Source organism: Parasteatoda tepidariorum, chromosome X2 (assembly GCF_043381705.1).
Source record: "Parasteatoda tepidariorum isolate YZ-2023 chromosome X2, CAS_Ptep_4.0, whole genome shotgun sequence".
NCBI classification, from domain to species: Eukaryota; Metazoa; Arthropoda; class Arachnida; order Araneae; family Theridiidae; genus Parasteatoda; species Parasteatoda tepidariorum.
Genome location: NC_092215.1, coordinates 55,732,769 through 55,750,484, shown reverse-complemented (window position 1 = coordinate 55,750,484; position 17,716 = coordinate 55,732,769). Strand labels below are relative to the sequence as shown.

Below are 17,716 nucleotides of genomic sequence, written 5' to 3'. Positions count from 1 at the left end.
ACAGTAGTAGTCATAAATTCAAAATTGGATCGGCTGTTTAATCACAGTTATAAAATAAAATAAAGTTTTTGAATTTCGACTTAACTTGTTCTTGCACCAAGCCCCTACCACACGCTTTTTGACTACCACAGGGAAATAAATAATTCAAAGAAAGTAAAATATATAAACTATATTGATAACTAAAAATCATTATTCCATGTAACTACTGGATGGTATAAGATTCAAAGTAGTTGTAGAATATATAACTAAATTTTGCATCAGTTTAACTTGACAGGGACCATATGTAAATTGGACAATCAAATGTAGTATGTAACATTTACCAAATACATTAAATAGCCTAATACATAATACAATTAAACAGTACATAATATACTAAATAGTGCATAGCATAAGTATGGTATGATTTATTGAAATATGCTATAATTTGCTGAAATACTATAATGAGCTGCAGTAGCAAACAAAATACATAACAACAGATATCTTAGTTAGTCAAAAGTAATAAATACTTAAAAATCCTACTAACTTTCATGATAGAAGCTTCAATTGTTTTCTATTTTATAATTATTACATTTATAAAAATTCTACACTTTGATTAAAAAATAAAATATTGTGTCTATAACAGATTTTATTGTGTCTATAACAGAAAAGAATATCTTTATCTCAAATCAGTATACAAAAGATTATTTGATAACACATAAATCTTTTTGTTTTAATAATAAGAAAAAAAGTAATTATTATTGTAGTTCCTTTACCAGGGTGTTGCTAATTAATTTCTGGAAAAATTGACATAGTTCTCAAAATATAATTCTAAAGAATAATACACACATATATGAATTGAGAAAATGAGAGAATAACATTGGTAAACAAAAACACCAATAAAATCATAAAAATATGGAAAAATTTAAGTTGATATGCATCAATGCAAGATTATTATCACTCTTACATAATATTTTGTTGAGTTAAACAGAACCATAACATATAGATACAAATCAAATTTTTGAGTTTTAAATCATGCTAATGATTTTAAAGAATTCAAACAAAACACAGTTTACCATTCACAACCACCTACAAATCTTGATAAAATTTAAAAAAAACAACAACTGCTTTTAGTTCTAAGTATAAGTCAAAATCTATAGAGAAATAATTGCATTCTATAAACTTAAAATACAGTAAGCAATAAAATTAGTATTAAATACAGCAAATAAAATTAACAGTAAACAAATGTTTGCTAAATTTAAATAAAGCGTTTTTCTACTGTTAATTACGTTCATGACACATTTGCGTTGAAAAACTAATAAATTTTTTGAAACAAAATTCAAGTAAAGAACTAAGCTAGTGGAAAACATATGCTTGAAATTTCGAATTTTATAGGCTGTAGAAGAGATTTTACTTTTTCCTGAGTTTCTTTAAATAGTTTTAAATTCCCCAAGTTTTCCCTGATTCAAATGGATCATGTTCAAGCAGATCTCATTGCCTAAATATTATCAGCTCAAACTTTCTCTTTTCCAAGTAGATTTGAATTGTAGGGTTGTTAATAAAAAACTGCTTTTGAAACTTATCATTGGACTTGATGAATATGACATATTTTAAATAAAGTGGGATATTGTTATCACTTTAAGCAGCTAGAGGAAATTCTGAAATAAATAAAAAAAATGTTCCAATTTTTAAACATTATATCTCTCCTAATAAATATTTATTTTAATAAATGAATATTTTCACATTAAACACAACTGTTCAAAATCAGAGAGCTAAATGTTTATGGCACTACATTACAAAGCTTTTGCAACAAAATGATAGCAAGTATAGCTGATTTCGTTGCTGTTGATTATTATTAAAAAAAAAAACTTTTGACAAAAGAAAAAATAATTTTTTTAACTAAATACAAAAGTAAATTAGGCATTCTGAACCATAATGCACAGTACGGCTATTTGTAAGACTATTATTTATAAGACTATAACAAACTTTCGACCAGTTCTATTGTAGAAAACATGTTAGTATGAAAACAGCCTAAGAATAACTATTGTTCTATGAAAATATATTGTTTCTTGTTAAAATAGTTTGCACATGTTAGTTAAACTAGTTAGAAATTTTTAAAATACACGTCTAACATCTTGATAATAGCCACATGAATATTATTTTAATAAATAAGAAGACAATAAATCATGTCTAGTTTAATCTGAGAAAAAAGAGAATAATTTTTCAAAATTAGTAATGTTATTCAATAATTTAATATATGGTTAGTAGTTGACTTTTTTTTCAACAAGTGCTTAAAGTAATATGTCTAACACACAAGAACAGCTAATATACAACATTATAAACAGACAGATAAAAACAGACAACTATATACAAAGTTGAACATAATGAAATAAATAGATTCAAGTATGCTAAATGCAATTATATTCTAATTAATAATTTTTTCAACTATTACATTTTTGTAAATATGCAATGTAAAAAAAAAAGTAATAAATTTTAGAATATTTAAACAAAACAATATAGAATAACATAAATCATAGTTTTGTTCAATAACAGGCAGATGGGTAGTGGAGGTGTTATGCAGGATAACATTCTACTTTACACAGGTTTTTTGTTTTTTAAAAAATCCCCATTTTCTTCAATTTTGCAGTTTTTTTCATAAATTGTAAATTTTTTAAGGGTTCTCATGGTTCTTAAAAGCACTTAATTTGGAGTTAAGGATTGTAAAAGTTCTTAGTTTTCAGTATCACGTGTTGATTGGAACAATATTTAGTCTTATTTAAATATTTTAAACAAAACAATCTTTCACGTAGAATGAGAGGTGAGCATTTTTAGGTGAGCCAGGGTACAGCATTTTGCACAACAAAGGGAGGAAAGCATGGCCTTGCTATGGTTCTTTCCATAGCATTTTTTTTTACAATTCTAAGGAACCTAAGTATACCACACTGACCTTTGACACAGATTTTGAAATTTGACAGCTAAAGAAATTTGATTCCACTGGTGGCGCACATGCTTATTTTCATTAAAATTTGAAGTGTGAAATTGTTAAACATGGCAGTAAAGTATGTTTTTAAAAATTTCAGGACTCTTGATGAAAAATGTAAGACCACAAAGCAAAATATGCTGTAAAGAATTTGATATTGTTAGCAAGGAAGAGAGTGCTTCAAAAGTTAATATCACATTCTCTATTGTTAGACAGGCGTCTAGGTTTGACCCAAACAAAATAGTATTGCAGTGCATGAAAAGTTAGAAATTGAATAAAAGCATTTTATCATATTTAGTGGATAAGAGGATGGATATGAAATTTTACTTCAGTTCAAGGACTTTTTAGACAATGTAGTAAAATAATCCTTTTCGGATTTCAAAATCTTGAGAGTGAAACTTTTTGCATGAATATTTTTCTATTGACAATGTGCTTGCTAATAAGGGGGGGGGGAGGAGAAAAAGCCATTTCCCTGTTTTTAAATTATATGTTCTAAGAAAAGAAGTAACAGACAATTTTTTTCAACAGAAGGTCCATAGCAGAAACTTTTTCTAAAAGACATGAAGAATTAAATCAATGTGCATAAAATTTCAATGTGTAATAAGTAGTTAGTGTAAATTTTTTAAAAGCAGTAATATCTTTTAAAATTTTTAATTGTACTAAAAAGTGAACCGTTCTGAAATAATTGTAATGACAGTGCTTGGAATAGAGTGAACTTTTTTTTCGAAAGGTAAATAATTGGCACTGTCAATGCAGGTATATGTAGAATTGGTGATAAACAACCAAAATGTAAAAGTTCCTAAAGGTAATTTTAAAGGTCCTTAATTTTTTCAAAAAAGTTTTAAATTTTTGCTTTGATAAAAGTGTGGGAACCCTGCTTTTTGTTTGCAATAAAATTTGTTTATTTCTGTAATTTTTTAATACTTTTATTTTTATTACTTTCATTATTGTTTATTTATTACTATAACCTTTTTTAAAAGATAGTTAAAAAGTAAACATTTTGTGAACAGTAACAGCCCTCACTTTTTTAATTAAACAAGTAATCATGCTATGAATTTAAAATAAAATGTATGAATTTGTAAAAAATCTTACTTTAAAGTGGTATGTATAATTTAGAAAATTTTAAACTAAATAAAGTAAGAAATAACAACAACAAAATTCTGTTTTTTATAAGAAAAAAAAAAGGATTCTTTAGCATTCTCCCACTGAAAAATTTGTAACTACAACACTGATAACAGAGGCATATATTTAACTGCTTATAAGATACCTCTGTCATTCATTTAATATTTTTACTTCATAATCAGTTTTATTTCAGATATTAAATAAAAATCTTCTTGGTTTATGTGCTTACAAGAATTAATGTTTAGACCATTAAAGGTAAATACACGATAATGGGGCTTAAACGATAAAATGGAATGAAAAAAATTTGAAAAATTACACTATTGAAAAAAATTAAAAATGCACGTTAGATTATCATTTCTATAGTATAAAGCTACTTAATAAGGTTTAAATTTATTTGTGTAAAATGTTGATTAATAAGAACATCAGAGCTGTCAACTCCTCTAACTTTTAGATGAAAGTTTTCCCAAACAATTAAAGAGTAGTAAAAATTATGCTTAAACATTTGATTATTAGTTAGATAAATTTGATTAATTTGGTTTTGTCCATAATGATATATAGAAATATTCAAAAATATAAAAATAAGTCCTGATAATTATACTGCAATTTTTTTAAATGCGGGCAAAATTTCAAAAAAATTCTTAAATGATTGTAATTTCACTACCAATTTAGATATTGTGGCAGGCTATAATATGATGGTCAGCAGTTCTGTTACACTTATGGCTGCTAATGTTAACAAAATTTTTTTTAAATTCTTATTTTAAATACTAACAAATTCAAAATATAGTTGAGATGAGTGTTATTTCGAAAGAGTTTCTTTAAAATGATTAATGGAATGGCTTCATATATGTTGCGAAAAGATTATCACACAATCACCTTGCACTAAACAAAATATGCTACTAGTTTTCATAAAAACAAAACTAAATGTCCCTAAATTACATAAAAACAAAACAAAAAAATTATCACAGAAGTGTTTAGACAGGACTGGTATGGAGAGCATCACTGCTATTAATGATGGCGCTTGCTTTTTAACTTTTCTATTAGGTTGCAGATTTTCAAAGCTGGTCCTAATTTCACTCCCATATATTTCATCATCATTTCACTATTTAAAAGTAACAAGGCTTTTCCATCAATTTCCTACAATATTAATAATTAAAGGTAGATAACTCATAAAAATTAAAGGTAAATAGCTCAAAATTTTTAAATAAAAGAACTTGATATGAAAATGTGCAATTACAAAAACTTACATGTTTTCGAAAAACATCTGCATATGCACTCATATTTTGATCTGTATTACAAATAAAATGAATTACATCATCAATACTCCACTCATTTGGTTTGGAAATGCTTCGTTCAACTCTTATATGCAGTTTCGCATATTCTGTAAGATAAAAGTAGTGGGAAAATACTTAGAAATATACATGATGTATTCATAATACTATGTAAGATATAAGTATGAGACAATTAAGAATGAGAAAGAATAGATTTTAGAGAAAAATTAAGATTTATTAAACGTGCATAAGCTACAAGTACACAAAACCCATAATATAATGCAAATCATTTTAATAATGCTGGAATTCTTGAGTTGTTAGGTCATATAAATCAAAATCTAAATTTACCATTATTTTCTGAAGACTGACTGGAAGAACGTTGTTGTTTAATTGGTTTCATTAGTGCAATTGTATTGTTGCCTGAATGATTTTCCGAAGAGTCTGATGACCATCGCCGTTTTTCTAACCTAGGGTTCTCTCCACTTATAACCATATTATCTTCTGACACTAAAATAAAATTAACAAATGAATTATCTTGCAATCAATTTCTAAAGGTTATCAATTATAACCAGGGATTGCCATTTGTTTGGTTACCCATTAAAAAACACACTTTAATCACAATTACATAAGCTAATCACAACTACAAAAATAAATAAAAATAGGTTGTGATTAAAATATTTGTTTTGGTAAATTTCTCAAATAAATTAACAGGGCACCCACTCAATTTTTTAAAAAAATTCAAGGACTTTCATGGACCCAAAATCGAAATTTTCAATGACCTATTTGGTATTACGTGTCAACCAAATATGCTAAAGTACATGACAACCAAATTTTACAATTACGTAGAAGCAGAAATTGCATATTTTTAAAGCACAATGCTTATTTGACAAAAAAAAATATTTATTAAATTTATCAGCTAATAATACAAATGGTTGATAGTTAAATTGCTGTTTCAAATAACTTTAAAAATTCCAACTGACAAAATAAAAATTTCAATTGGCATACGAACAGTGCTAGCCAAAATTTAAAATCTAGCATCAGTGAAACTCTTCATGAAAAATTTAATGAAGGGAATTAGAATTAATGAAACTCAATTAATTAATAATGCATATTACATTAAGCAAGCAAAGTAAATAATTGATAAAGTTTGTGTGATTGTACAGTTATTAAAATATAAATATTTTTTTTAATATGTTAGATCAAATTTTAGGTTACAGGAAATGTATATAATTCGATAAAATATCAAAATATATCCATTAAACATATCTGTTTCAATTTTAATAACAAAATATCTATTTTGTAACTTCAGAATATTTGAACTTAATAAAATCTATTGTAGAACAATATTTTACTGATAACTAACTAAGACTTACCAAGCTTTATTTTCTTTAAAATATATCCATAAAATGTGAAGCATGATTTTTAAAATTTTTTGAATATACGTAATTTTCACTGAGCATAATTTTTATATCACATTTATTCAAATATGGATATACTATATGCTAATCAAAATTACAAGAAAGGTGAAGTAAGTCTCGATTAATAATTAAATTATTAATTAATAATTAACTCATAAATTAGGTATCACAATGTGTGGTTTGTAAATAGAAATTGAATTGCAGTGTATGTTTCTTAAATCAGAACAATATGAATAGCAAATGATACAAAACGCATGAACTAACAAGACGTAAATCACAATGTGTGATACATAAATATCTTTAATGTGCATTCTGTTGCATGATTAGCTAATAGTTTTCATGTGAATAGTGATCATTATGATGCAAATTGCAATTTGTGATTCACAAGGTGCTTAATATAGAACAGCTATGTGTGATTCTTAAATTATTTTGATGAGAATTGTGAGTGGTAATTCTTAAATCTCTCTTTTGTGAATCGCAATGTGTGATTTTTAAACTACTAGGATAAGAATCGTGAGGCATGATTGATAAATAACTTTAATGTGAATCATGATGTGTGATTTTTCAAAATACCTTAATACAAATCCTGATGAGTAATTTGCAAATCACTTTAAAGTAATATTCAATATGCGATTCATTAAGCACTTTAATTTAAATCGCAATTCGTAGAACATTTTATATGAATTCCAATCCGTAAATTAAGAATCACAATGTTTATTCATAATCAATGAAACCTGTAGAAATAATTTTTTTTATTAGCAGTAAAAACTAAATGCAAAAATTTGATTATAAATGATATAAAATTAATTATCCAATCAAAGAATGAAACTAATTTACAAATTCAGAAAATGACAAAATAAGTAACTTTTAAAATAATAAATATATATAGAAAAGCGCTTAAAGCAGCTAAATCCAAATTTATAAAGTATTATTTTATGTAAGTTTTATTTTAATTTATAAAGTCAGAAAAAAATTCTAGTAGGAAAAAAAAAGATTATAAAAATTTAAGATATGTGTGTTAGCAGGACAGCGCTTCATCAGGGGGCACACTGCCTGCTAACACACAGGAGCCTTTTTGTTGTCAGTGGTGAGATCAAAAACTGACAGTGCCTCGAGGCCCAATAATGGAAAGTCAAATAAGAAAAAGCAATTAGAAAAATTGAAATCAGGGTTCCCACTCTATGATGAGATTGAAATTCAAGGACTTACCAGGACTTTTCAAGGACCTCAACAAAATNACAAAATAAGACATAATAAAGAAACGCCCACAAATAAGAAAAATAAATGAAGATAAAGTTACAGTTAGTATAGCCACATCAAAATAAAATATAAATTGCCAAATCCTTAAAGAAATAAATCAAGTGCTGACCCCTTTTTTGAAAATCTTCAAAAAATAAAACAGAAAAACATTCAATGAGTAAAAATCATAAAAAAAGTGCTCTCATCTATATGCTTCAGGAACATAAAATCCTAAATTTCACCGTGTAGTTATTTTTATGACTTCATAAATTAAAATTAACAATTCCTTTGTACATAAATTAAAAGAACAAATAGGATAAAAATATTAACATGTCATAATAATGAAGTTAACACATTGAACATATTTCTAAAATGATTAAACACTATATATCATTAGAAAACTATGACTACAAAACCTAAAATTTGCTAGAAATTTCAGCTTTCAAAACATAAGAGAGATGAACAAGAATCTGGTGTGAAAATTCTAAGAGAGAAAAGTTTTGCATCTACTTTAACCCTTTTTCAATTCAAGCATTAAAAATTGCATATATCAGAATTTCTATAACCTTCCTTTGAATTTATTTATTATTTTTTATAGCTTTTTTGTAAGAAGGATTAGTATTATTTTAAATCCTAAAAAGTCAAGTACTTTTCAAGTACTCCATGGCAGAATTCAAGGACTTTTCAGGGCCCAGATTTTTTTTAACTAAATTCAAGGACTTTCAAGTACCATGGGAACTCTGATTAGGAGTGGATAAAAAAATTATGAATTCGGGCAAATTAAATAAGTTCAATTAAAGGAATTAATACAAAATTTAGTAGTCATAACTCACTATAAGGAGGAGATATATATTATGTACAGCAATAAACAGATCTGAAATCTTTAATAACAAACCAAAACACAAAATGATACAATGCTTTTCAATAAAAATATAATTAAATAATGCATCAGTTAATTATAATTTTTGGAAGTTCATTTAGAACTTAAAATGATATAAACTAGACATTCTTTTATTCTGTTACCTATTTTATCAAACAAATAAAAGTAGTTCAAAATATGAATAAACAATTTTAAACCAGTAAATGATCATATTTATTATGATTCAACCAAGTATAAAAGTTAAGTTTAACTTTTTATATTCTTTTCAAGTTCAATTTGTTAGCTAGCAACATGCATAAATGGAAGATTTGAGTGTCAATTAATTAATTTCGATCAATTCTAATGAATAAAGGATTAATTTGAAATGTATTTAATTTTATCTTTGACGCTCAATTCTATATCAATATAGAAAGTTACAAAAACTTTTAGAAACTCTCAAAAAACAGTTTTGAATATTTAATTAAATAAAATTCAGCAAATTAAACAGAAATATGATAGATAGTAGATCATTAATTATATATCAGATTATTAATTATTATATTAAACGTTCTTGAAAAATTAATTTCTTTAACTCATAACATTAAACATAAATTAGAACAGTCAAAATAAACTATAAAAGGGTATTTTGATTAGCTTTTGCTCGGGTGCACAACGTTTTTGAGTGAAGGGCCACTTGCACAGCTGGTAGATTAAGGAAGGGCCGAAAGCATATTTAGGCATGTTAGAGGCAAATATGATAAATTTTAAATAAATATTCTAAGCACTAAGTTTTTTTAAACTTAATAACATATTTTCAGAAAATTAAATACTTTTAATTATTGGAATTTATTTAAAAATGAAAAGCTCATCCTTTTTTTTTAAAAAAAAACTTTTCTATTTTTCACAATAATTAATTTATCAAAAGAAAAAAAGAACACACATACATTTATTTATACATAATTTATGTATTATATACATAATATTGGGGGATATAAATTCTAACCAAAGGAACAAAAATGTAGAGCTTACAGAATGAAAGCAAAAAATTCTACGAATTTTATAGAGTAATATAAATTTGAATTAAATAGAAAATTTATAACGTTTAAACAAAAATTAAAAAAATAAATAAAATTCAATATTTATTACCGTAATTTCGGGGAGATAGGCCGCGGCGTTATTGATTTAAAATTTGAAAATTTAGTAGGAAGGCGTATCTAACGGGGCGGCCTATATAGTATTACTTTTCTTTCCCTTCATTAAAAAAAATTTTTTTTTACAGATCCCACTGGAAATTTCATCATAATTTTTCCACCTGTTACCTTTGCTTTTTATTAATTTTTTCATGCTTAATGTTACTCCAAGGAATGGTCAGGGCACCTGGAATTTTTCCCTCCCCACACTCCACAATCCTTTCTTGGAATCACTTTCTGGAGACCACAATCCACAAAAGAAAAAAGTCTCTGTTTCCCTTCTGCCATATGAACAGCTGTTGAGTGTAGGAAATGGGCGTGGACTGGAGAAGCATAAATCAGAAAGGAATGAATGAAGAAAATCAGGGTGGGGCCAGTGATAATGTCAACTGTAAAACAAATGCACCCCCCTCCTTTTTTCCCAGGAAATATGCCTCTCTCCACATTCCTTTTTTCTTCAGCTGGTTGTTAAAAACATGTGAATGTTTGATGAACAAAGGGTGCTGATGAGTTTGGAATGACCTTCAATAATCTTACAATTGGAATGTTCAAAAAGAATTTCAAACTTGGGTCAGTGAAGAGGGGAAAAGGCAGCAGAGTCAGTTAAAAAAAGAAACCTGATTTGAGAAGGGAAAATAGGGGGAGGAATTTATAAAAATAGAAACTTGTTTTAAATGCTTGGGAGAGCGCTTTTCGTTTTTCCCCCCATTGCTTTTATCTTCAATTCTGATGCGCTTTTGTTTTATTATTATTTTTGTTTTGTTTATTCTATTTTCGTTTCATTTTAACATAACTTGTATTTAAATTATCCATTTTAAATGCCTCCAATTAAGAGAAAAAAAATATACCACTGCGTTTAAGCTGTCAGCAATTGAAAAAGAAACTGTGATAAATGGCTTCAAAAAAGCGGAAATCATCCCGGGACAAAACGAAACCGAAAGTGAGGCTGAAAGTGTCAGGGACGGAGATGAACCCGAAATAAACAATAAACCTAATTTGTTCTGATACAGAGAGTTCTGATTTTGAGGAATTCTTAAGTGCAGTGATAGGAATATATAGTAATATCTAAATAAATTATTCATAAGTTTTTCTTTGAAATTTTTTTTTTGGATTTATCGTTTGTTTCAAAAACAGGATTTTGGATTTAATAGTAACCAGGATTTAACAGTAAAATCGCTTTATTTTAAAAAATTTTAATGCTTATTTTAATGATTTTTAATATATTAATTATTGCATTTATATTTTAATGGTTACTTCACTTTAAAATTAAAAAATGCTCAATTTTATTTAGAAGGTTATTGAAATCTATTTTATATGCTAGGATTGTTTTTATTCTTTGTTTATTCAAAATCCTTTTATTGACTCTTATTTAACTATTTAAATTATAAACGCATGCGTATTTAGAGCATGCTTTAAGTCTTTAATCAACACCTGTGCTAAGTTCAAAATTCGTCAATTGTTACAAATTCAGAGCGGCGTGTCCGGTGAAAAGCTTTTCTCTTTCAGCCGACTTTTGAGAGCGCGGCGTATATACCAGGGCGGCGTTTCTCCGCGAAATTACGGTATGCATTATTTTTCAGATATTATTTCTATTTCTTGAATTATTAGAGGTTTTAAAATTTTTAAATAGAAAATGTTTTCTTTTTAGTTTTTTTTCTAAAAAATCAATAACTATAAATAAATATCAATAAATCAAAAACAATATTTTCTATTCAAAAACAATTCCAAACTCTTTCAGGATTTCCAGAATTCTGGTTTTCTGATAAAAAGTACGTTCTAAAGCTTATTTTCTTTAAGATCATATGATTCCAAATAATTTGCATATTTTTGAATACTGCCTTTTAATTTGGGACATACTCAACACTTGGGGACAACACTTACAACAAATTTGGGACATACACTTAAAAGTTGGTACATGCTTACCAGCTAAATTACATCAAGGATAAAAAGTGCATGCAAAAGAGTAAATTTTTGATTTAGAGATACACACCTCTTCTAAATGGTCCTTTATTTGCACATTTCGTGCACCCACCTTCAAGTGGACGACTAGTATAAAAATTTTCACAGCACATTAGGTCCTCAAAAAGACCTTCCAGATAATGCCAGAACGTTGAAACATTATCAACAGGAGGTAATCGGCAAGTATGTGTTTTATCATCAAAGTTTGCTAAAAATAAAGAAAATTCAAATGATTATGCATATATATGTAAGCATTAAGACTGTTTTTAGCTTTTTTGCCTATGAAAAAAAAAGTCACTGTTTGAGTGCCTTAAATTCAAATTACCTCAAATTTAATTTTATATTAGTCAATTTGTTTTAACTTGAAGTGAGATAACTCAATTTTTTTGAGGTTCTCACAATTTTATCATTATAACTATGTTAATTATTATTAATCGCTCAATATTTACTTCTGCCAGAATCAAAAGAGTACTATACTGCATTAAAAATTAAAGGATTCAATGTAGGTAAAATGGATGTATTTAAATTTATCACCTTTATTACAAAACCACCAAAATGGTTTATCATTTGCAGATAGAATTTTTGTAAATGCGCTTATTGCTTAAAAATTACAAAGCAAAAGTAAAAAGCTAAGCTTAAACTCAAAAGAAAAAAATTGATTTCATGAATGATGTGGATAGAAATCTAATAACAAAGGGAAAAAAATCTACAGCTTTAAGATATAGAATTTTTTCAAACACACTATTGAGAATATTAAGAGAAAATGCTTTTAACAAAATGAATCCGTAAATATGTTGTCAAAAAGACAATTATCAATATTTAAAAAGAAGCAAAGACAATAGATGAATTAAACAGTAAGTTGAACTCCTAATAAGTCTTAATTTCTTTCTAGCCTTATTATGTCAAAGTTCGTGTTCCTCACTTTTTTTCAAAAATAATGCTTTCTGATTTAGAGAAATTATTTAATTCATGAAAATTATATCGACTGTATTTTACATACATATGATTGGTCAAACATAAAAAACATGATCGGCTATTAACCAGATATTCTGCAGTTTTATTGAGTGAAATGTTGACACTATGCTTCCCTGAAGCATTATACTCTATTCAAATCTGGTGAATAAGTTCACTCAATGGATCTTCAGGGTTGCCTCTCAAATCTGGAAAAAAATTCCCTGTACATATTATACACAATATATTAAGAGGAAACAACAATTACTGTGCTCTTGTGTGAGCTATGTTGGGCTAACTATGTGTATTAGTTTTAATTGCTGGAAAGATAGCTGAACATACTTAAATAATGCTATAAAAATGAAATAGTTTAGTACAGCTGAAATATCATGGTTAATTATCCCATAAATTAAGCTGTGAGTGGTCAAAAATAAGAAACAAAATTCCCTGTATATTCCTAGTATGCAAAGAAAAAAAAATCAAAATTCCCTGCATTTCAGGTGATTTTTAAATTCCCTGTATTTTACAAGTTTTCCCTGTGGAGTGGCAACCCTGATCTTTCAGTAAATTAATCAGTATGAAAATGAAGACAGTCTGTAAAATTCCATATCAGATTTTATTGATTAAAAAGTTCAAAATTTCCTTAAGAGAGGCATGTAATCATTAAAATTTCATAGGGAAAATTCTATCGAAGCAATTGATTAATATTGTGATTAAATACACAGCTTTTGAAAAAAGATATGCAGTTTAATATATTCATTTAAAAATCCAACATTTCATATGCATCAACCTTAAATGATGTAATCAGGACATGCAAATTTGAAATGTCATTTCTCGAAGCATTTGAAAAGAAACAATTTTGTGAGTCAGCTAAAAAATCACGACTTTTTGGTATTTCATAGCTAACGTGACCATTTATTTTTTTACTCGAAACGGGACATTGGTTTATTTAGGTCAAATCATAGGTAGTCAATGAAAAAAACAACACTTTTTTAAAGTTATTTATCCAGAAAAAGTTAGTTGGCTTAAAAGTTACGAATCACATACTATAGGTACTCAAAATGTTTAGTTATATTTATATTTATCAGAAGAACAAATTTGTTTTAATATAGCTGGTGACGATTTCCAGTAAGAATGGAACTCTTGGTACGTTTTTTTTATATTCACCTTAATTATCAACATTGCCTTTAGAACTGAAATTTGTAACTGGGTTTTCTCAGATGTCCACAATTTGTTCATAATCGAAAATACTCTTTCTACTGGAGCATTTGTAGCAGGCAAACATAAAATATATTAAATTACAATAGAAAAGTTTTCATGATGAAGATTGTTGGCACGAAAGTGTTTGAATACTTCCACCCAACGGGTTTCTGTGGAAACGTTTAAATTATTCCATTCCGTTATTTTTTGCAATGTAATGTAATTAGAAATTAATGAAAATTTGTCAAAAACTTCAGTATCTTTATTACAGCCAATATATTGCTTTTCAATTAATACATCCAGAGATTTTTGAATGTCTTCCCATGGGGGGACCTTTTTTAAATCTGCCCAATAAAATATCTCCATTTCTTTGGTAAGAAAGCAAGTCCACTGCTCCAGATATTCACGGCTTGTTTTATAAAATTCTGCAGCCGTCCTTTTCACAAATTCTTCATCGATATTAGTACCACTATCTTTCAATTTTAACATTAATTGACGGACCATAAATGGAAGAAACTGATTGGTTTGTTTCTGAGTTAAATTGTCTTTTAATTGATTGATTTCTTTTGCAGCTTCAATTGCCGATACAGTCTGACTTTCAAGTTTTAAGACAGCTTGATAAAAATTTGCTGACTGAGCGTGTAAAAAATAAAACCACAATTCGGATGTGGGAAAAAAAGTTTTTTAGTAACAGGGGACATTTTCCAATACTCAAAAAGTAGCTTTTTAACGGCTGATACATTTTCAAAACCCTCTCCAAAGCAGGCATAAGAGGAAGCCATCTATAGCCGAGCATTTGTTGATATTCCGTCTCAGTTTTGGCACAAAACTCCTTTAGAGCTTCAACTCGAATCGTATAAATATAAAAAAATGAATATATCTTCACAATGACGCTTTCGTAATCTACGGGTAGTCCATCTGCAGCAAATTTTATTGCATTGTGAATTACATGGGCTCACATCCAATACCTATTAATTCTTTTTTCAGAGATGATTGTAATTTCGTTAATACTTTGTTAGTTCCTCGCCTAACTGCACCTCCGAAATTGACGTTGGCATTGTCCCCACAAAATGCTACAACTTTTGCTGTCAAATTATTATCTGTCAACACTTGGTTTAAATAATTGACAATGATGTCAGAAGTTTCACCAGGTTGGTCTTGGAAATCTAAAATTTTTACTTGCACACCTAAGTAAGGTTGAAAAAAGCTCACTACAATGGGGTATATTTTCTTGTTACCGTGGTTTGAAGCGTCGTTTAGTATTGTAATACAATTGCACTTATCAAGGTCATCTTTTAATTCTTTCATTGCTGCAGGCAAAACATTTACTACATTAGCTTCTGATTTCGTACATGCGCATGTAAATTTGGGATCAAAACATGATTGAATCAATTTCGATGCACAATCATTAGAACAAAAACTGTGGTTTTTTTGTATCGTGTGATAAGCCCAGACGCCTTCTGCCGCTGCGATATCCAAGTCCTTCAAAGTTGGCGCGTCCGATTTCTCGAAAAAGTTTAATATTGAAGAACTCGAAGCGGCGGCACTATCGGCATTTTTATGTTTGTCAGACTTTAAATGCTGTTCAATATCAACACCACCACTGTGGGAAACACTAAATTCTGTATGACACTTTTCACATCTGATGGAGTATTTATTTGCTTGATAAATGGATATTTTTCTTGTAACCTAACATTGAAAGAACACTTGTGTTTCGGCATTTTAACTTGTGATTCCAAAGCAAAAGAAATTTAAATTATTTACCACATGAGCATCAAACAAAAACAAAACAAATAGCGAGAAGTGGGCAAATGAAAAGTTTGTCAAACAATAGTCAATAAGTCAACAAAACACGAGCGATATGATGTTGTGGCGACGTTAAAGAACAACAACAAAAACAACGACTCTCTAAAATACAAACCGAAATTTATAGAACAAAGAACAGCAGAATATATAAGAGTGTAAGTTGTAGTTTATGATTTCAACATACTCTTACAAGATAAATGGTGCTACATTAAAATTGAGAATTCAGTTGGTACATAGAGGTCACTACAACGTCTTGGCCACTCCCGGCTATCGTTGCGTCGACGAGGGTGCGGTCTCGCTCTCGCACAACGTTAGCTCGCGTCCGGTTGGTGCGGGCATAACATCGCGGTGGCGGGCAGGGCGGTGGCCGGCCGTCTGCTACTAAAATTTTCGCGTGGTTTCTGAAAACGGGACAATTTTGCGTCCCACTGTCTATTTCGGAGACTCGGAATTGTAAAAAGGGACAGTTCCGTTCAAAACGGGACGTCTGGTCACTGTATTCATAGCCCCTTTTCAAATTTGTGACTGGTTGAAACTCAGGTGCAAATAGTTCATTGAAATAGTGATAGTGGAACAACAGAAATTCTCAGGCTATGTTGTCTTCTCACTTGCTAGAGCTGAAGGATTCTAATATGGTCGATGATATCAGTCGCAATTTTTATGAGCCCAAACAATGCAATGATTGAGCAACTTTTCAAATAATAAATGCTTTTCATTTTTTCATATTGAAATTTTGCACTGTCTTCAAAATTTAACAGTAATGAATAATTGTTGCAAATTCATAATAATTTGAAAAGTTCTGTTTTATAAAGTTAAAAGGCATTTTTTGAATAACAATTAAGTCTTTAAATATCCATCCAAAACAATATGTTAAGTGTATTAAAAAACAGGGTTCCCACTCAATTTCCGAAAAAATTTCTGACTTTTCGAGGAAAATTTCATTGAAAATCCATACCTTATTTTAAAATATACCATGCAATTTTTCATCAGGATTTGATTTTTAATTTGTAATGTCAAATATTAGATTTTGTGAGCAAAAACATATAATAAAATGAGAATAAAAACGTGGAAAAGTTTCATTAAAAAGTGGAATTTTATAAAATAACTGTAGTAGATGTTAGAATTATTCAACTCAAACCTCAATAACTGATTCGACTGTTACTGACAATTCTAAGACAGGTTATTTTGCTGTTACTGATAATTCTAAGGCTCGTTATTTTCCAGGTATGTTATAAGTATTTTCAAGGTTTTTTTTAAAAAAAAAAATTAACATTTTTTCTGACTACTCCCTGCTTTTTTGAGTTAAAATAAAATTCCCAGACAATTCCAGGTTTTCCCTGTTCTCCCTGACCCTTGGGAGCCCTGCTTAAAACAAAAATTTCAAAATGTGTTTCATAATAAAAAAAATCTGTCTCTGTCTAAGTGCACTTAGTTTTACATAAATGCTTTCCAAAATAGTTGCATAAATATTGAAGATGGTTGCTATGTTTGCTCACAACTGATCAAAAGTCTGAGCATATGCTAGTTTTTGATCAAGATTTACTTGTGACCAGGGTTGGCAAGATTTTGCCGCAGGTGGAAAAAACCATGGTAAATACCGGTAAAAACCGTCCTGGCAAAAACAGGTTTTTGCCAAGCAAAGTGGCAAAAAGTGGCAAAAACCTATATTTTCCAAGATGAGAGGACAAAAACACATTTTTGATACAAAATTATTCCTAAAATTGAAATATATACTATGAATATAAATA

At 28.4% G+C, this 17,716-nt stretch overlaps 1 protein-coding gene across 3 annotated transcripts in view; it reads right to left on the bottom strand.

The window, feature by feature from the left end:
• Positions 1-2,615: 2,615 nt before the first annotated feature.
• Positions 2,616-17,716, bottom strand: part of LOC107453374 (Polycomb protein Scm) — a 66,509-nt gene continuing 51,408 nt past the window's right edge. For 2 of the 3 annotated variants that reach the window (XM_016070190.3, XM_071188096.1), the window contains exons 10-13: positions 12,043-12,219; positions 5,695-5,853; positions 5,323-5,456; positions 2,616-5,212 (exon numbers count right to left, since the gene is read on the bottom strand). In XM_016070190.3, the coding sequence (XP_015925676.1) occupies positions 5,084-5,212; positions 5,323-5,456; positions 5,695-5,853; positions 12,043-12,219 (599 nt within the window). In that variant the 3' untranslated portion in view covers positions 2,616-5,083. The remainder of the gene's footprint in view (positions 5,213-5,322; positions 5,457-5,694; positions 5,854-12,042; positions 12,220-17,716) is intronic. The other variant, XM_016070191.3, reaches the window with a different exon arrangement.